At 48.4% G+C, this 21,047-nt stretch overlaps 1 protein-coding gene across 4 annotated transcripts in view; it reads left to right on the plus strand.

Moving 5' to 3' along the window:
* NTNG1 (netrin G1) overlaps window positions 1-21,047 on the plus strand; it is a 263,877-nt gene that overhangs the window by 199,534 nt on the left and 43,296 nt on the right. Inside the window, exons 6-7 of one of the 4 annotated variants that reach the window (XM_028502836.2) lie at window positions 10,011-10,076; window positions 12,394-12,453. The exons of 1 other annotated variant lie outside the window; for it this stretch is intronic. In XM_028502836.2, coding sequence (XP_028358637.1) covers window positions 10,011-10,076; window positions 12,394-12,453 — 126 coding nt within the window. Of the gene's footprint in view, window positions 1-10,010; window positions 10,077-12,393; window positions 12,454-17,132; window positions 17,301-21,047 lie in introns of all 4 variants that reach the window. 2 more of the 4 variants (XM_028502833.2, XM_036015926.1) reach the window with 2 other exon arrangements.

Raw genomic sequence — 21,047 nt, forward strand, 5'->3', positions numbered from 1 at the left:
TGCTAGAGAAGAAAGATTTAAAAAAATACATGCAGAATTTAAGTCAGCCTACTAGAAATTTCTGCAAGAAAGCTCCTAGTGGAACTAGAACAGCACGGTGCTCCCCCCCAACCCCCCCCCCCACCCCCCGTGGAATGCTAGTCCAGCAGCACGGTCACACAGAGCATTGTTCCCATCTATTATGGGAGCATCGGACTGTGGCTTCTCCCTCTTTGCATATCAAACCGTGACACCCTGACATTAGCCTAGACAGCTCCTTAAGGGCATGCCCCAGAACTTTTCGGAGCAGAGTCTCACGTATTTCTACGCATCGTGCCCTCTCTGATGGCTAATGCCTTTGTGAGACTGCCGAATAACTATTGGGGAGAAAGTCCCCAGGCAGCCAAGATGCACACTGTCAGTGAAGAGGAGAATTTTCAGTGTGCACCGCCCCCTCATTATAGGCTTGTCGTCTGGGCTGTGGCACACCGCCCACACGGAACTGCAGGGTGGCAGCCGGAGCATGACCCTCCCCAGTATCCAGCTCAGTATCATCTGGGCAAAAAAACTTCCCAAGTCTCATAAATGCACAGTCAGGCATTCCAATTTATAAATCAGCCCAGTTTGCTTCAGCTCGTGAGCAGGCCCGGCCGCAGATTTGTTAAGCGCTGGATGAGTTAAATGCCGTGAGTCGGCGGCTTTGTAAACAAGTAGCATTCTCTCCCACTAGAGAGAGCCCCGTGCTCCCTCAAACCCCCCCCCCCGTCTGTGCTACAAACTGCCAGTGCAATGACTCTCAGCTTGAAGAGTCTGATTTCCTGCTTCAGTGCCCCCCTTGGCCTTGACCTAACTGGAGAGACACCCCACCACGTGCTCCTTTCAGGCCTAGACAGAGTCGCATTTGCAGGTGCATCTGAGAGCAACAGGGAGCCCAAAGGAAGCCAGCCAAGGCGGGTTGCCGGGGCTGCACAGGCGATCTGCCTGCCGCCCAGAGTTTCAGAAATGGATGGGTGGAAAGTGGTTCTCTGGCGGCTCCGTGTGTCTCTGTTGGGCGTGTCGGTCGCGCGCTGCATGGACCCCTGACTGTACTGCTCACTTGACATCTCATCCGGCCGCCTCCACCTCATGCCTCATCTCTGAGCATCAGCAGATGTTGACCTTTTACACACGGAGTCAGGAAACGCCAGTGTCACTGCGCTCTGGTTTATTTGGAAGCCATTGGTGACCCGAAAGGATGCTTCGTTGTGCCTTTGGAAAACGCATTAACCTTTATTGTCAGGAGCCTGGGGAAACTGAGCTCCTTCATACCTAACCAAAACCCTTTCACAAATAAAGTGATAGCTCGCTCACACCCTGCCTCCACGACCCCTCCGGCTGTCTGCTTGGAGTAAGTGGGTGTTGCTTAGATTTCTCCAGCAAACGGGATGTAAGAGCTTCCGGGGGTCACCTGGGGTCACACAGGACTAGCTTGCCCATTGCCTGGCTTTCAGGTCAACAGATTTACGATAAACCCATCCAACGGGATGGTGTCTCCAGGCTGCTTTCATGGCATTCGCACGCTCCTTTGTGGGCTCCTAGTCATGCCCTGGGGGTACTTTCCTCCGCAAAGAGCAAGAATTCATGCATCGATGATGACTCACCACCCATCCTCGGGGGCACGGGAAGGGGGTGTCCCAGGTGCACAGCTTGGCCAAGGCTTTTCCCTTATCCCACAGAAGGAATCAGTGGACATAGTTCCACCAGGTACTTAGAAAGATGCCGTTACAGCAGATGTAACACTCGGGAGAGCCCTCATCCCAGCACATCTCGGGGCGGGGGGGGGTGAATGATCTGTCATCGACGTAAATGATCGATGTATGCAACCGTAAGTTCGCATACATACAGGGACTAACGATTTTGGAGCCCTAATAGATTTCAGTATAGATCTCGACCTGTCAATGCCTGTATTAAGTCAGGCTCAAGTGCACGGACAGAGTGGCCATCCTTTCCGATCATCCGCTCGAAGTTTTTGAAGCAAATTTCTCACTCAGGTCATTTGGACCTGCTGTTGTCTATCCGTTAGGAACTAGGTTTTCCAGTCATCCCAAAGGCACAGGGTTTAAAACGGAATCATCTCGAAGTGCGTTGACCGTGGCTGAGAAAACACCGGTGACATTGTCAGCCCCAAATTAGTGAGTCCCAAAATAGATCTGCAGCGTTTCAGTCTCATGACCTCTGGTTACCTGATGTAGCAGTAATTCATTCGGCTTTCTTCCTCTTCCTCTTCTTCTTCTTTTTTCTTTTTTTTTTTTTTATAAAATGTATCATGCACTTAGAAGTAAACACTCTCCGTTTTATCCAAGCAAACATTTGTTGATGCTGATGGTCCAGACTGGTGGTTGGTTTGGTGTGGGTGTCTTTGTTAAAGGGATCCACTGCCTGTCACCCTCTCACATATATTCTGATCCTCTGTCCTGAGAAGCACGTGATGTCGCTAATGCTCTTCAACAGTATAATATAAGGAACATAAACAGAGGAACGGGAATCGGCCGGATGTGCCCGTAGGTGTGTGTGGGGGCTGATCCCTTCAGCAAGCAGATGGGTCCACAGCTGAAGGCAGGCCACTCACTTCGAGGAAAGAGCGCAGCAGAAAACACCATGTCAGAAAACTTGGAATTTTTTTAATACATCACAGTGTCTCTTTAAAGAGTGACACAAGGAGAGAGAGAGGAACGTTTTGTGAACCAGGCACGCATTCTGTCCCTACATCACTGCCCGATGGTCCATCGTGCCCTCGAAGCATAGAATAGGGATGGGGGTGTCCGCTCGCCCCTCCCCCCACTTACTCGATTTGCAGCCATAGCCCACACTTTCTTGTTTGCTCTTCTAAGGAGCACTGCCTTCACCACCGAGTTAAAAACTCATCTCTGCTTTGATGTAGTTCGCAGACCAGGGAACAGGCGACATGTCCCCCACGGGGACCCGTCAGCCTGCAGGGAGAGTGCACACGCGTGTTCATCCCGGGAAACATTCGGTGCCCGTCGGAGGCCTTGCCAAAGCCGTTCTCCACACAGCACCCCAGTGTTCCTGCTCCGCTCCGATTCACCGTGGAAACGTGGGTCGTGAGGGAACTCACGCGGCCATGCTCCCCCTCCCCCCACCCGGGTTGTCAGTAACCTTCCCCGTGCACCCGGAGAGCTGCAGGGAGGGTTTGCATTTCTTCCTTTGCTTGAATACTTCCAAATCTCCCAATAAGAGTTTCCTTTGAATTGCCCTTTCACTAATTAGATTTTATAGAATCGGGGGGGGGGGGGGGGATGATGAGGCTGGTGTAGCTCTGAGACGAATTGCACGGGGAGCTATGTTAAAGCTGAACTGTTTGCTGATGTTCTGGAAGGCCAGCGAAGGTCCCAGGTGCAACGCCGTGGGGACTGTGTTCTACCGTGTGCCCGGCATCCTCATCTCAGGCCCATTTCATGTCTGTGTAACTGGCATCTCACGTCCATGAAACCCTGTGCTGACCCTGAACCTGAATGAGCATTAGCACACAGCTGCTCCCTTCACCCTGAAGAGTGAGTCGAGTGTCTCCGTGAGGGAGGGGAGAGTGTCCCCTCCTTTTACAAAAGAGAACCCGAGAGGTTTAGCAAATTTTTATTGCGGACCATTGCCCACCTGGAGCAAATTGACCTTTTCCGTGGATGAGTGTTTTCCCAGGTGAATTTAGAAGGCTGAGCCACTTTTTTTTTTAAGTGTGAGCTGGTATCTGGAACTTGGCTGTTATCTCTGTGGAGCGGGGGGGGGGGGGGGGGGGGGGGGTACTGGAGATTCCTAGCCGAAGCCAAGATTTGCCAAGACCCCTCTGAAAGGTCCCAGGGTGGATCTTCAAATGTGTGACTAGGGACCCCGCACTAGGTGTGTGGGGGTCCCTGACGCGGTACCAGTGGTGAGCTGGCCAGTGAACAGCGCCCCCTCCTGGGGAGAGGCACAGCTCCTGCTTAGACCCAGGGGCAGTATTCCCACACGTCTGCAGAGTTCCATTTATTCACAGAATTCAACCCAGAATTCCAAGGGCTGGACAGGAAGCTCAGAGGGACCGAGGAAGTTGCCCAACGTCATGTGGCCACGACGGCCTGCCTGCCCCCAAAAGCTAAGCTCGTGGCGCTGGACCACGTGGAAGAGGTTAGGAGGAAAAGCTCTAGAATGACCGACTCCTCCCCCAGACTCAACCCACCGCCCTGCACCCGAGGCCTGCCAGCCCCTGAACTGACCCGTTTCTGTGCAGGAGGACCTGAGTGTCCCCGAGAAAAGGCAGCAGACCATGTTCCGGTCCCTCACAATGCCGTCCCCCGAGGCTGCGAGCACCAGGCCTGAGGAGGAGGGGCAGGGACTGTGTGCCCCGGCACCAGACACCCCCGGCACGCTGCCGAGGGGGCGGGGGGATGCACAGAACCAAACATACCGCAGGGCACGGGCGCCCTGTGAAATAAGCTGTGCAAATCGTCCAATATCCTTGCCCCTCCTCCAGGACGGTAGACATCCTTGTTTTAAAAGAAATCAAGCTGGTTGCTTGCAGCAGAATGACATGCTGTGTGACATCCCAAGGACAGACCTGCCGCCGTCACACTCAGCTGTGTCTCACCCCCCCGGGGGCTGCCGCTGTGTTTCTGAGAGTGGGCAGGAACACAGGGGACTTCTCCTAGAAAGCTTCAGGGGTTTGTACGGATCCCCCTGCAGGCATCAGTAATGTTTCCGGGTCCCCAAGGGAGCAGCCGCAGTCACTGCGTAAATGCAAGGGACCCTGGGACGTTGCCGCCACCTGGGACTCCCCTCGTGCCCTTGGGAAGGACACGTGTGGAATGATGGCCCACGGACATCCTCTCGGCTGTGGCTTGTCATGTCCACGCCGGCTCCCTCTTTCCCACCAAATTTTAGAACTAAAAAATTATGTAAAAGTTAGGGGTTTTTATTTTACTTTATTTATTTTTAGAGAGGGAAGGGAGGGAGACAGAGAGAAAGAGAGAAACATCAATGTGCAGTTGCTGGGGGTCATGGCCTGCAACCCAAGCATGTGCCCTGACTGGGAATCGAACCTGCGACACTTTGGTTCGCAGCCCGCGCTCAATCCACTGAGCTACACCAGCCAGGTAAAAGCTAGGGTTTTTAGGGAGCTTCAGGAGCCCTGTTCCAACATCATCTTACAGAAAAGGCCGCCGAGGCTTGCGTGAACTAAGTGGACTAGGTAGTAGCCGCGACAGATGTCCCACTCGATGTCCAGCGTCCAAACTAGGACTCCTTGCATTCCACCATAACATTCGATGATGCCTTCTTGTGTAATTAAATCACTAAACTATGAGGAAAAACTACATAGTAGACTATTCTAGAAGAAAACCGACCAGAAGCGGGGTCACAGCGTGCTCCGGTTTTCGAGGGCGTCCTCGGAGTCGGTTGGCAGCTGCCCACGATACAGACTGGGCGCACGCTGCGGACGAGGGCAGACAACCAAGTCCTCCGAAACGGCCCTCCCCTTGAGGCTTGCGGGATGTCAGATGTGTCCTGAGCCCTTCTGCCCAAGCTTGCTTCTCAGCTCCGTACGCCCTGGAGGCCGCAACAGACGGTCAGGCTTAGCCTTGCCAACACAGTGCTTTCCAACCTGCAGCACGGAGAATTCTCCTTGGGGCACAGAGGAGAAAAAATTTCCTCCGGAGCCCCATTCTCATCATTGGAATCTCAGCTCTTCTGATTCATGAAAATGAGCTTCACACAAACCAAGTCGTCACGGAACAGGTTTCTGAGTTCCCTCCTTAATGAGGGAGAAAAAAGATCAGGCAGGGTCCATATTGATTCAGAGTCTAACCGCTGCTGTGCTTTTGAACTTGAAAGAAACTTAGAAATTAACACTTCTTTAAATCTTAAAAGTAAAACCTTTTTCACGGCATTCCAGAACAAGTTCTACGGCTGTCTCGATAACAGCATGCACCGATGTAGGCCCTAGAACTGGACCAGTCCCTGAAGTAAGCTTTTTTTATATATCAGAAGCACCTGCTTTGGGAACGATTACAATTGCAAAAAAAAAAAAAATAGAGGGCATGCGCTATTTTCTCAACTTCAATTCGGCAGGAACCGTTTATGCCGCAGTTATCTGATTTCTGTTACAATTAGAATAATACGCGCTAATATGTATTGAATGCTCGCTACACTTTCGAGCAGAGGTGAACCCTGCTGCCCCGACAACCCCCCGAAGGCAGTGCATCGCCCCTTTTTACAGAGGAGCCACCCCAGACAGGGAGAAGTCAAGGAGCTTGTCCAAATGCGGGAGCTGGGATTCGAATCCTGCCCGTGCTCTGTTTGCACGCACCGTATTTTAAGTCAATCTCCCCCCGAATTTTCTGGGCTCCCCACAGATGTGATTGGAAAACTCAGCAACGACAGCAGAGTAATAGCATCTGATGGGCACTTCAGATGTTTTGCTCCTTTGTGAAGAGGGCAGCTGTGGAATGCGCAACTGCGGTTTTCGTATGCCCAGGGCCAGCGCCTTTGCAGTCCAGCCCATTCTCCGGGGAGTGGGGGCCACGGTCCTTAAGGAGAGACTGGCCACCTACAATCCTATTGGTCGCATGTGGTGACCCCTCTCCCCGAGCATAATTTCTCGACTCCAGTCTGGGTTTCACTCTGATAGTCGGGAGGTCCAGAGTCCAAACACACAGCAATAAGTTTGCCTTCACACAAGGAAGGACAAGCGTTAAGTCCCCTAGATTCTCCAAGCATCACGCGCCTCGCCCGACATGCTTCCTTCTTCCGTGAACTTGACTCTGGCCATGGGGGAGCCCCTGGAGTGACGGAGATGACCAGCTGAGAGAGAGCCTAGAGACCGGTCAGTGCAGCACCTCTGCCTCGCAGCGGAGGAAACCGGAGTCCGGGGACGCCCACCGTAGCCCGGGGACGCCCACTGTAGCCAGACGGCCTCTCACAGCAGAACCCCGGCCAGGCCCCTGATCCCCTGACCCCCCGGCTCTCTGCCTGGCCACAGACTCTCCTGGTGAGACCTCCTAGTGGCCCCAAGATACTCCCTAGTTGAGGCAGGAAAGAGTCAAAGTAGTAGGTCCGCAGTGGTTCACCTAAAGTGGCAACACAGATACATGTGATCCATTATAATTGTTTTCTCTGTGCAGTTTCTAACCGCTCAACACAAGGGGCCCACCGGTAAAAAGTTCTCAGAAGCTGCATGTGAGGCAGAGAACTTTTCATTGAAATTGTATATGATAACATAGACTTTGTCTCAGTTATGCTATTAATATAGCATCTGATGTGCCTAATTTATTTCTGGGAATTCGACATTTATTAGTCATATTGATTGACTATTTCTATGTGCCAGGACCTTACAGGAATATTAGTAGCCAGAGAATGACTGGCTAATCTGAAGTGTCTTTCCTTGTAACTATAAAACAAAATAAATTTTTAAAGATTCAGATGAGATATTAAATTAAAAATCTCACAATAGCCCTGGCTGGTGTGGCTCAGTGGATTGAGTGCCAGCCTGCACACTGAAAGGTCGCAGTTCGATTCCCAGTCACGGCACATACCGGGGCTTAGGGCCAGGTCCCCAGTAGGGGGCTCTCGAGAGGCAACTGACTGATGTATCTCTGACACATCAATGTTTCTCTCCCTCCCTTTCCCTCTCTCTAAAAATAAATAGAATCAAAAAAACCCCTCATGATAGCTAAATAGTAAAGCATGTATGCACAGACAGTAACGTGCTGTCAGAATTTGGGACCCGCAGACTTCCATATTTTTTAAGGAAATTTTCCCTCCCAAGGAAAAAACATAGCACATAAGTTCAGAGACGTGTATCCATAAGATTAGGATTTCTATATGATGACGATGGAGGTTCAGACCTTCCATTGTTCAGGGAGCCGAGGCATCCCACATGCTAAAGTTGTTTGGAAAAAAAAAAGTCTCATTATATTCCCAGGACATGCCAGGGCTACCCTCTCCCCACCTCCAAGAAACTCCTTTAAGACCATAACACAGAGGGAAATTGTATTCTAGGCAGGGATCAGACTGTAACTGAGGTGTCTATGTATCCTGAGAATTCTGCGCTGGCCAAGAAGTTAACTATTCAACAGTAGAATGCCCTACGTTAATTTTATACATACCAGAGGATCCTGAAAATGGAGCCCCAACATTCTAGAAAAAAATTGTAAAAGGTTGAAATATGGAAGAAAGTTTAACTCATGAAATTAATTTCCAAAACTCACTTCTAAATTAATTTAGTGTAAAGTTTTTGTCTTCACTTAAATTTCTCAGCGAAGCTCATTAACAAAATAACTAAGCATATTATTAGTTTTATTTCATCAAGACACGCCCATCACCAAAACTTAACATACCACCTGTATTTGCCTCTCCTGTAGGAAAAGGAGAACCATGTCAACAAACTTTCTTAATTCGTGCTAATATAAATAATTATATAAAACTATAACAGGGGTTTGAAATTCTTTCAGATGCACTTCTAAAAATAAGATTCATTCTCTGAAAATGCAAACTTATCATTTTTCAAGAGCCATCACCGCAGTTCGAGTGGGCTTGTTCTTTTCATTCACCAAATGCTCCTGTGAAAAGCAACCTTCAGTCAACAGCTTGCGTATTTTGCCTGCACGTTAGCAGATACCTACTGAGTAGCACCGGGATACAGACGGGGAAAATTGCTACATCCCTTTCCCATTCATAAAGGGAACAGGTACGGCAGCATCCACAGATCTCCTGAGCCGATGCGGCAACCGAGTATCAGCTTTCTAACAAATATTAAAAAGCCGAAGTGGCAGTGAAGGTCCCATGTCTTACAAGAATGTTCTTTGCCGTCATCTAATTAGGGAGGAAACAATCGGATAATACCCGTGTGTAGTGGCCCCGCCACGTGATATCAGTCACTGGATTATCGGATATTTACTGAGGCCCTCTGCAAGGTTTTGCCCTTCCTCAAAGAGACTGAATCCAATGACGGAGATGAGAAGTAGACCCGAGCAATGTAAACTAGTGATGCTAAAACCCGTGTTCATCCTCAGGGCAGTGAGGTGTCAGGGGCCCGGGCAGTGGTACCGTGCTCCCGGAGCTTAGAGGTGGGAGCTCTCCTCTGGACTCGGGCAGTCCCAGAGGACCACTCAGGAGTGGTTTCGAGCTGACCCCAGCGGATGGTAGTTGAGGGTCATGAAGACAGTGCTGTAAGAGATACGGCCCGTGCGCCTCAGCAAAAATCGTTCTGGAGAGCATCCAATTCTCACGCTGGCTGGTCCGTTTTTCCAGAGTCACCGTCTTCTATACCGGTGACTCTAAGCAAGAAGTAACATCCATTCTCAGATTACCGATGCTTATCATTATGCCTGAACTGGAACCGATAACTCTAGAAACGAATGTCGAGTTTTGAAAAAAAAACATCGTGAGAACATCCACGCACCCGAGCAGACCAACCCTAGACGTGATCGCAAGCTCCTTGGTCCCTTCCGCTTCAGCCCCAGCCACCGGTCACCCCTCTCTCCCTCCCTCTGAGGAACTGCACGAATAAAAACAGGGAATCAGTCCACTTCTTTGCAGAGATAATGGCTCACACTTAAAACACACTCCAAAGAATCGCTCAGGAGAGACTAATGCAGCCAGCTCCTATCTGTAAATATAAATTGCAGAGGCTGGAATCCCCACGTGAGAAATTACTTCTCCTGCGTTATCTCCTGCTTTCAGGCACCAGCTTCGTGTGAGGCTGGTGTTGCTGCCGTGCCCACTTGGGTAGGTGTCCGAAGCCTCTGACACCCAGTGACGGCAAACGTATTCACGTTTGCAGCTCGGTCAGGGAAGGGGCTCTGTAGTCAATGTCCATTCAGTGTTTTGGGGAGTCACCCGCTGCTTGCTCTCGTGTGGTGCCAGGGTCGCGTTGTGTGTGGTGTGTGACGGCCAGGTGGAAGAGCCGATGTACGGTTTGTGTCTTTGTCCACATCACTTTCTGTGTCGGCCGACTGCCATGATAGCGGAAAATAACGTGCCCTGATTTTTCCTGATGCATGCAGATCCTTCAAAGCTTAATAGGATATGGCCGAATATCTCTTCCCTTGAGGTTTCTAACCCAAAACAAGGTAGGAGCATGTAAAATTCCGACTGATATAAAAAAAAAAAGTCCCACCTATTGAGGGGGAAAATCCCATATACTATCTTTTCGGCACTAAATAAGAGCATGATTATCAGTGTCACGTCTTTGAAAGAGTCATACTTTGAATATTTCTTTTCTAATATGGAGACTGCCCCCCAAACACGCCCGTCAAAGATCTAGGGGGCGGGGCAAACGAGATGGCGTAGGAGTTACGAGCACTTGATTGAATTTACAGGCAGCGTAACCAGTCGTACAGACTGGGAGAGCCATAGGCATCCCTCCACGGTCTCCCTTTTTGTCCCGCAAACTGCTGCATCGGGGGGCATTGAGGTTTGGGGAAAATAAACGTGAGGACAGCATTGCAACCCCTAAGGAGACCGTTTTCTTGCACTGTTGTTCTGCACTGACTTATAGAGATCTCCGTCTCTTTTCCCCGCTCGCCCGGCCCAGCCCCTGCTCCAATATCAATCACAGTGGATTTCCTCCATTGGGCTTTCCTTCTGGTGCCTTTTAGAACTCACAATCACTCCCACCTGCACTAAGGGAAGCCTGTGTTCTGTCCACCCTTAGGGCAGCCCCCATTTTCTGGATTTGAACCTCAAAACGAAACAAATGCATACCTGAAAGAGACTGACAGATAGCAGTGCAGTGACACAGGAAGAAATAGAGCTTTTAAAACCTGGGCGATGAAATTCCTAAGATCCAGCGTAGTGTTCAATTCATACCAACACCTAGCCCATAGCTGTGCATAGGCCTGTATAAATAGGAGTTTATGTTGATAGGAAATTGTGTTCTTTTACCTCCTTCCTTCTCAGGGGGAAAAAGGCATGTCTCTGGCTTTACCTGCCTTCATTACACGCAGGATGTTGCTTTTAAATTTTAATGAATACAGATGAAGGAGGAAGTGGGCAAGGGGTCAGAGCCCAACACAGCTGCTAGGCAAAACGAAATGTATCAGCCATGTGTTGGGAGTCCGTTTGGAAGGACCTCACTTTCAGTCCTTGATCAGAGTGACGGAACTGAGCCTGTCCTAGATGCATACATTACTAGTAAATAGAATTACCTTAATCATCTGCTTCAAATGAATTCTTCAGGCTTCTGCATGTGTAGGTGGGAGAAATACAGACCCAACCCACCCGTGTCAGTGGAAGGAGTTCTGGGAGGGTCCGAGCGAGGTTCAGTGGCTTTATTCCTTGGCACGGTCGGCGAGACCGTTGTCACATGTCACTGCCCAGTTCCCACCGAATTTCAGAGCTCCACAGATCACGCTAGACGGGATCTGACGCTGAGCACTTCTTCCCCGTGAATTTCGAGATGAGCAAAAGTAGGCGCTGTTCAAACCCTGAAACAGGCCCATTTAATTATTTTGCTGTGTTTTCAGCAAGCACCACGGGACTGAAGGCATTCGGAAATGTCTTTAGTTAACGCCAGCCGCGCTGTTTCAGAATGTGGATAATGAGTTCTGATGAATTTATCTGGGAAGCGGCACCGTGGACTAAAGTGCTTGGGCTGGAAATTGTAGCTTCAGGCGCGCTTTCCAGGGGATGCCAGTTCCGTGCAGTTGTAATTTATCTTGTCAACATCTGCAAAGAACATCAGGCTCAGTTCTGTTTGGCTATTTGCACAAGCAACTCTTCACGAATAATTGGGAAAGAAATAACAGGCAAACTTAGAGAAACAGCCCTACCGACCACAAACTGGTGTCATCCCAAAGGTAATACATGTTGAGAAGACGACCACATTTTTCAGAGGCAGACAGAGCTGAGGTGACACTGAGACGGAGGGCCAGAGGCTGCTGAATGGTAGGCTATGCTGACCGTTTTCTGAGCTGTCTGATCGGTTCTACAAAAAACAGTCTTAACTGGTTTACATGCAGATGAGCTTACAGTCACACAGAGGAGATGACCTGGTGAGCTGAGGCAATGATGCAGCTAATGAACTCAACGACACAAACCACTATTTTAAGATAAGAGAGGGGCAACAGGGAATCCGGGATGCGTATTGTTTCTGGACTAGTCTTTGCACACCTGGATTCTTGATTTAAGTGGTCATTATTCCTGCCCCCGAAAACAGAGCCTCCAAACCTCATTTCTGACCACGTTAAACCGTGTCCAGCCAAATAAATACAAGGCAGAGTTCCTTTGTGACTGAAACAAACTCTCAGAAAGAACAGATACAAATAGTCCCTCGACTTAGGGCAGGGACTATTTGTGGTTCAGGTGGGTTGATGATAAGTTGTTGCCGTTTGAACGTGTCGCGATTGTTTCTAATGTGCTGTTGTTCATTTCTTTAAACCTATCCAGTTGCTCCCAAAGTAGCTTTGTCAACAGTTTCTTCTGTTCAAGTTGCAAACCACAAGAGAGGTAGGAATTCTTGGATTCATACAGTGATTTCATGGTGTTATGTGTGGTGAAACATTTCACTGTATGAATCTGGAATATCTGTGAAGTGTACCCATCAGCTTATCGGTGAGGCATGTTCACTGATACCGACCAAATGCATCCGAGAATATGTCATCTGTATGAGATGAAAATGTCATCTGTAAGAGAAAAACAAAAAACTGAGAAATTGGCTGCACAGTAACAATGCTGCACCGTTTGCTTTCTGAAAGATTCGTGTGTGGGTAAGAGCTGTAACCGTTCAGGTTCCCGTTTAACCCGAATGCTAGAGGGTTGACGCTGTGATTCATTTGCACTGAAAATGCGGAAACTCACTTCGGGTGAGTTTCAAGGAAGCTTGCCATGCGAACAGAATGGCAGGTTCTGGAGGTGGTGCCCCTGTGATGTTGGAACAAGCGAGCTCTCTTAGAATTTCTACTTCCAGACATTATTTGAAGTGAGTTGGAACAAATACCAGTGGAGATTGGCACTGGGTTAAGCACTGATCATGACCCAGGAATAGTAACGATGTTACGTTCTTTAACTGAAAGGCCGCGTGTCTCATCTATGACTCGTGAGTGGCCCATTCCACTAGCATTTGTCATTCAGAGAAGGAAGATTTTTCAGGAAACTGAACAACCTCATTTTTATTTTACCTTTTTTCTTTTAAACATCCTTCCTGCATGACCGATGCATCTTGTTTTCCACCCGGGACGATTGGGCAGATGTTCTGTTTTTCTTTTTTTTTTTCTTTTTTTAAGGAAACCCCTTTTACAAGTAAATATATTTACTAACAGAGTCTGCATTTAGTTTGAACTACTTGGTGAACATGACCATCATAGCTTCCCTATTCCTTGTCGAATGCAGTCAAACTAGTTTCCAGATTTTATTTAACGTTGAATCGGTCCTTCTGTGGCCTGTGGAGAAAAGGAGGAAACGGGGCAGAACGTGGGAGAGGCAAAAATGACAGTATCAAAACCACGTCCTCCTCTCCCCTCACACGGCGCCCCTACATAGCCAGCCAACACCGACAGTGACCTTTCCAGGGGTTTCTGAATGTATCTGAACTGTAGGGACCTAAGTCCCTTCGGAGCACAGCGGTTCCTGCCAGGCTGTCAACCCTACTGGGGCATGGGCGCGTGTCAGGAGGCAGCCACGGGGCCACAGTGGGGCATCTCTCCTCACCCACGATGCGCAGGTCTGCAAAGCCAGGGAGGTGACAGAGAAAGGAGGCAGCGTCACAAAGCCCCTCTCATCCATGCCGTGCCGAGCACACTGGGGAGACCAGAGGCCCCTTGACCTGAGATTGGACCCTCCCCCATTGAGCCTCTGGCGTCCTGGTGCCACAGCAATAGTACGGTCCAAACACTTCTCTGGGGGCAGGAAGGAGCCACCCAGTGAAGTAGAATTGTCACCCCTGGTCACCCAGTGACGAGTTTGGAAGGGCGTCTCAGCCTATGACAAGGCGCGAGGCAGGGTTGGGGTCAGGGCTGGGTTAGAGGACCAGGCCAACGGGAAGGCCCCTTGGGAGGCGAGTCTGCTCATGCGACGACAGGAGAGTGTTTCCAGAGTTCCCGTTCACTCACCCTCTGTCTGTCCAATGTCATGCTCCTCAACCCTTGCTTTCTGAGCATCTGCGGTGAATTTTCTCCGGTGCTAACGCTGAATAAGCTTTCTTCATTAGGCAAAAAAAAAAAAAAAAAAAAAATTCCCAGGGCCACATCGCGAGCACTTTGCTCATATTGACACAGGCGAATGAATAACGTCATTGGAAGCCACGTGGGCACCAGTCAGAAAGAAGGTACCAGGGGGACATCGATCCCCTTCCTCTTCCCAGCATCTTTTTCCTCCCGTCCCCTCTCTCCAGCCTTTTGTTTCCCTGCAACTCCCACCCACTCGGGTCTCCCCCACCCGCTCGGGTCTCCCTACCCACTCGGGTCTCCCCCATCTGCTCGGGTCTCCCCCACCCAGTCCCAGAGCTTCTAAGCCTTCAGAGAGGTTGGAGTCTTTTCTCCTCAAGAAAGCCACCTTTGAACACGCCCTCTTCCAACACCTTCCGGCTTTTGTCACTGTGACTGGTCCGTCACTAAGGACTGCATTAGCACAACTGCCGTATATACAATCTCACACACATCTTATGGAGGATTTTGGTTGTCACAGCTCGGGGGTAGAGGCCAGAGATGCTTTGGAAATATCCTGTAATAAACAGGACAACAAAGAATCGTTTGGCCCCAAATGTCAGCAGTGCCAAGGCTGAGACACTCTGCCTTGAACTTGGCAGGACGGGGGCCTCCTTCACATGGTCCCCTGGCAGAAGGTGCTTCTCAGCGAACAGGGGTTTACGGTGTCTTCTGTGCCGTGTCACGCTGGTGTGTTTGGGAGGCCACAGCCGGGGGGGTGTGTGCAACAGTAATTCAAATCTGTCTGACACAAAAATAACGTATAGTCTGCAATGCAATTTGAGATCAAAACATCGTATTTTAAAAAGCCACGGCAATTTTCAGAAATCAGCCTTTTCCTGCCTAAATGTCCTACCTGTGTAGACGTATAGTCAGCTAGCTACTAAAATAACGACCAATTCAGATCTGTCTTGTTCTTCTGCTGTTGTTTTCCTAAACCCTTCAGTTCATAGGGTGTAGGCAGACGCTTATGGAGTCGGAATGGTGGAGGAAGGAATTGAAGCGTAATTTTCCTCTGTGTCTTCCTCTGTCCCCCCCAAAGCAGGGTGGTGCCTCGGGACCATCACTGGTTCACTGAGTCACCCACCTGGCCACCTTCCTTGAGTGTTTAATATGCGCCAGGCGAGGTTCTGAGCGTGCGGGGGCACCGTGCACAACACAGACGTGTCTGCGTGCGCGTGTTTGCCATCGAGTGTGGGGGTGATCTCTTTCTCGGTGTAGTTTTCGGGCAGTGCACATTCTCTGAAGAAAATTCAACAGGCCTGGGGAGTTGGGGGATTTGTGTGCTTGGGCCCGGGCTTGTCGTTTCAGATAGAGCAGTCGCAGGACTTTGTTGGAGCCAAGCACGGGAAAACAAAGTGAGGAAGCAGGTCGTGGGGGTGTCTGGGGAGGACTGCGCTGGACAGAGGTCACAGCAAGGTCAGAGGCGCCAGGCACGTGCCGGGCGTGTCGGCAGAGCGGCTCAGAGACTCTCTGTCTACGTCCTGGCTCTCCAGGAAACGAATCATGTCATCCTGATGGGGAGCAGCAGGCTAATTTAAAAAAACAAAAACAGGAAAGAGGAAAGCCAGTCTCCCTTCCTTATTCTTCCTTATTCCTGTTTGGTGATGCTTATTCCTTTTTTATCCTGGGCGTTAAGTGCAGTACTTCCAAAATTTTATCTAGGCCAAAAGGGTAACTCAGGACCTCACGCGGTGCCTGGTGCAGGGTAGACCAACCCAGTGAAGTATCTCTTGAGTGGATGGAGGCGTGCGTGCATGAGTGGATGAATGAGTGGACTCAGATAGGGACTGTGTGTGGCTTCCTAGCGAGCTGAAATAAACGCTGGACATAGGGAGGGTATTTCTAGATAAACAAGGTTTGCAGGATCATGGTTGACCTTCCCCTAACATGCCCAGTTAGGCCTACCCCCATATTTTGAGAAGACAAATTAGATTCCCTACCTTGTTATCCTCACCTTTTTTGGGGGGTGGGGGGATGATTTGATGGTCATTGCTACCCACAAAGGCCTTGGCTTTACCGGTTCTTTTTAAAAGAGTGAACTAGGTGAACAACTTCGTGCTTTCGCTGAGACGCAACAGGGAAAAAAGATCCAGTCGCCCCGCGCCCTTCCCCTGCTGCCACCCTCTCTCCTCCATCCCCTTGTCCAGGTCTCATCATCGTCACCCCTAAGCTCCAGAGGCGCCTCCAACACTTTGAGGAAGCAAAGAGAAAAAAAATCTGGGGACACAGTAGCTGCCTGGTCTTCCTTTTGCAGCAGACTGAGCTCGAACCTTGGGGGAAAAAAAGAAATCTGAAGAGAGCCCCTCGTTTAGACACATATCCTCCTTGCCTTTTATATTTTCTCTCCCAAAGAAACAGACACACAGATGTGGCCCGGTTCAAGGCCATCTTCCCTCTTGAGTGTTTGGGGCTACAGCATGAATAAAGAATGTGCCGTTGTCTAGACACCTATTAAATTGGCCATGGTTTCTGCGAAACCCTGTCCAGGTTACCCCCTTGGCGTACGTAATTGATGGTGAGACCCTAACCCAAGGGGCCATGGGTGATGACAGGCTCAGGTCTTAGGCCTCCCATACCTCCTGACCTCTTTTGTAAGATGCCCATTTGAAGAGAAGATGGGGGAAGCGATGTAGAGACAGCAAAGTTCTCGGTGTGCAAAAATTAAATTTTTGCCTTCACGGGAGCCAGTCCTTCCCAAATATGAAAAGGTGTGCACCTGCAAATGCTTCTGTTCATCTTGTCTGCCAAGAATTCTCACTCTGCAGTCCTGTTCTGAATGTTCCACCTTTCTGTCCTGCTTGAAACGGATGCCACCTCCATGCCAATCACAGCCACCTGCGCTCGCCATGTGTCCTGTCGCGTCGCGTACATGTGATGCCGTTCCGCCATCTCTCTTCCACTCCTCGTGTGATCCGAGCATGCAGTGTGCTATTCCTCTGCTACCGTATACACTCTGTATACATTTCTGTTCTTCCTTGCAAGATTGTGAATGCTTCGGCCACTCCAATCGATGCAGTTATATCGATCTGCTAAACACAGTCATTTGCGTGAGCTGTAAACACAACACTAGAGGGCAGCACTGTGAGTTATGCAGGCTGGGCTACTTCAGAAATGCTTCTGCACAGCTGGACGATGAGAATGTGTGCATAGGTCAGTCCCATTATAATTTCAGCTATTGTTCTGTGCCTTCCGCGCGGTGGGGAGCTATTTCCAGTGGACAGGCTGGTGGTCTGCACCACGACTGGGCCAGAGAGAACTCTCTCAACGGAGAAACGTCCTTGTGGTAGACACATCACTCGCTTGTGCTGGTTGAAATCACTCATAGTTGGGGGATCTATTTTGAACCGTTATATTACTGTTGCTCTAAAGATTATGAGCTGGAAAATGTTTAGGTGATCAGGAATTTTCCATTTTTCTTTCTTCCTTCCTTCCTTTCTTTTTTTTTTTTTGCATGAGTTCTTAAAACCTGCTCATTTCCACCTAATCTTAAAATTAAGTTACGCGTTCAACAGTCAAAGCAGAAACTCATTTTATGGGATTTAATTATAGATGTGAGAAATTAGGATATGAACTCTGGCACATAATTGGTAATCAAGAAATATTAATTGATGAAAAATATTACTGTTTGCAATTAATTGGTCATGCAGAAGTCTGCCTGACTTTTTCATCCATTGTAAAGAAATTCCATTTATTGAACTTTTGACAGTCCCCAAAAGGAGAAGCAGTTTGTCAAAATTATTTTAGATGATTAATTCTCGAGTCTGAAGGGTTGAGTCCCTGGACCTCACCATGCGTATCGAATGTGGTGGCCAGAAAGAATCAGGTGGCCATCCCATCCAAAGCACTTTCTCCTGCCCTGTGCATAGTGGGAGAAGAAAGCCTTGCGAGAGATAGCTGATGGAAAAGTAAGAAACAATAAATGGAATTTCATTTCCTAATTTCCTTGAAAGAGATGTGTATATTTAACACGGTGAAGGGTATGTGTCTGCTACCACACCAGTAGGTAATCATGTGGAAAACTATCTTTAAAGGTAGAATTTTTCGCAGAGAGACCACACTTGCAGCAAAATGTAGGAGCTGAAAAGTGACAGATGGTCTTTTCATCAAAAAAGTGGATCCAATCAACCTGTAATTATCCTTCTCTGATTGGATTGCCAAGGTCATATAGGTACTTGCCAAGTGTCTCATTAAAATAGCTGTAGAAGTGGTTTTCAATTCGATCGAGCCAAGTTTCTGTTTAATGTGTATGTCTGCAGTATTTCCTCTTTTTCAAAGACGTTCTTACTTATTATTTGTGAATTAGTGGAGGAATCACTGGACTCAGAGGCCAGACAGCTGGGTTCAAGTCCCGGTGTGCTATTTAATAGCTGTGTGTCCTCGGTAAGTCACATGAGAACTCCTGGCCTCAGGGGGACCCTTTGGGACACACAGGAAACCCTCGGTGACCTGTGGACTGCCCTGTAAACCTGTTTTTCCACTCGATTCTCACTAACAAAACCACGGGGGGGGGGGGGGGTAAGTGTTCCACTGACGATTTCCCCTATTCTCCTGTTGAAAAAAGTAAGGCAAATGGACACAAATCATACAGTATTAGCAAAGAGTTGGTTTTCTGACTTCAAAGCTTGAGTACTTTCTCCCAATAACCCTGACACAAGTAGCAAAGCCCAGCATTGAGACTTTCATTTACCAAATGCTTTTTGAGTGACAGCCACGATTCTACGCCGGGCGTGTGAGCAGGGGAAGTTCGGTTCCCTTTATAACACCGAGTTACAAAGGTGTGAGGATATTAATAAAAACCGTAAGACAGGGAGCTGTCTGAATTTTGGATGCAGAGCCACACTGCACTGAATGTCACTTGCAAAAATACATAAATGTCGTACGATAAATATGGAAACAAGAGGAAAGGTGAACTAAATAGGAACGCAGAAATAAAACTGAATCACAAAAAATAAATAAATAAATGAAATTAAAAAAAAGAAATAAAACCGAATCACGTCTACACATCATGCAAGGTTCAAGTGTTTTATCATTTACTTTCACATTATTTGAGATAAATCAACGAGAAGGGCTTTGAGAGAAAAGATGTTATTCCATAGCATTCCTCACGGCAGGAAACTTAACAACCCCTCACTGTGTTTGCCCGGAGTGTGCTATTCTGACGAAGTTCTGCCTTTTTCCAGCCCCGATGGTCATCTGTGAATGACAAAATCTACACTAACTTCTCACCCAGTTCTCAGAAATATAGTTTTGCTTTAAATCCCTGTTTGATTATCCAAGACAGGAGGACAGCCCGGTGCACTCTTGTCTGTTAAATCACATAAACTACAGGTGAAAGATGGAAAGCTTAATATACATTAAGCTTTTAAAAGCTTATGTATTTATTTCTACTTTTAAAAAAAATCAAGAGCAGCTATTTTTTCCATTCCTGGAAAGTTTGTTAGCTAAAATGATCAACTTTGGGGGAATTTTATAAATTACAAATATTTGGGGAACATTTATTTCATACTCTTGAAACCAAGGACAGGAATTGGGATGCACAAAGACGAACGTTTTTAGGTTCCATTAAAAGTAGCCACCACATCCCCCCCACAGACCAAAATTCCTTACACTGTTGCCCTTTCCCTAGGGAGTAAAATCGCTTTTAAAGAATGAACGGAAAAATCGGGCTGGCTGGTGCATGCTCTGGTCTGTCTCTGGACTTTAGTCTATGTGCCCATACAATGAGCCCATGACCATTAGGCTCCAGTTTTCCCACGTCCGCGGCCTGAGTACAAGCCGAGGCTGGGCTGGCTCTCCGGTCCGTGGGAAGCTTGCGGCTCCGTTGCCCAGGTTTGCCCTGAGGGTCCCCATGAACTGGTCACTCTTTTCCACATTTGAGCTCCCCAAAGGGCTTGGGGCAGGACTGAGAATTACATTGGAGAGGATACCCACAGGTAATTGAGAGTTCACTTTTATGCCATTTTTTAAATAGAAAGCACTGATGAAAATGAATAGGTATTTAGCCAAGTCATTTCCACAGAATTAGGCAATAATTTCAAAAAATTGCAACTTCATCTAAGTCTTCTCTAAATTTTTTTTAAAAAATAGGCACTTCCCCATGTCTATTAACAATTGGCAATCAAATCCACTGGGGACCAGCCCACACCTTTGACGAAATGTGGACTCTGTTGAAATAGATGTCTTAACTACTTGCATTATGTTACATTACGGCAAATGTGAAACACAGCTTATAGCCCACATTGCCACAGTGGCTGCTGCTTTGTGATGACTGGTGGACCTGCCCATTTTCACGCACTTTCCAAGCCCAGCCGTGCCTGCAAAGGCGCAGGGACTGGCCCTGCGTGACACGGCAGTGACTTGGGGACGACACCCCTGAGCACTCCTGTTGCATAGAAACTCCGGCATTAAGCAGGAAGCTGGCAGATTACTGGCGTGCGACCTTGGGCAATCCCTGCTAGTAATGCCTGGAGACGAGCTTGAGCTCAGGGAAACACGGGGCAGTTGCCACGAAACCTGTCTCAGTGATAACGTATTATTTTTTTATTCCCCTTGAGACCCAAGAGCAGGTCATTATCGGTACCTTCTACAGAGCGAAGCAAACGTAAGACACTTTGAACCCATACATTAATCGCAGTATAACTTCCTAATCAAACCACCAGAATGGTTCATGTTGCTTTTTAATCCAGGAATCCTGCATATTCTTCCTGGTTTCATGAAATAAAATATAACTCTCCAAGGCCTTCTCCCCACGCCTACCATTAACCATAGTCCCATGAATTATAGTTGTTTAAAAACCACATTAGTTGTATGTAAGGTGGGGTGTAGACCACACCTCTTCTTGTCACTTATTTGCACGACTTGTTTGAGTGACATTAATTCCACTTTCCACCTTTTCCT

Source organism: Phyllostomus discolor, chromosome 14 (genome assembly GCF_004126475.2).
Source record: "Phyllostomus discolor isolate MPI-MPIP mPhyDis1 chromosome 14, mPhyDis1.pri.v3, whole genome shotgun sequence".
Classification (NCBI taxonomy): domain Eukaryota; kingdom Metazoa; phylum Chordata; class Mammalia; order Chiroptera; family Phyllostomidae; genus Phyllostomus; species Phyllostomus discolor.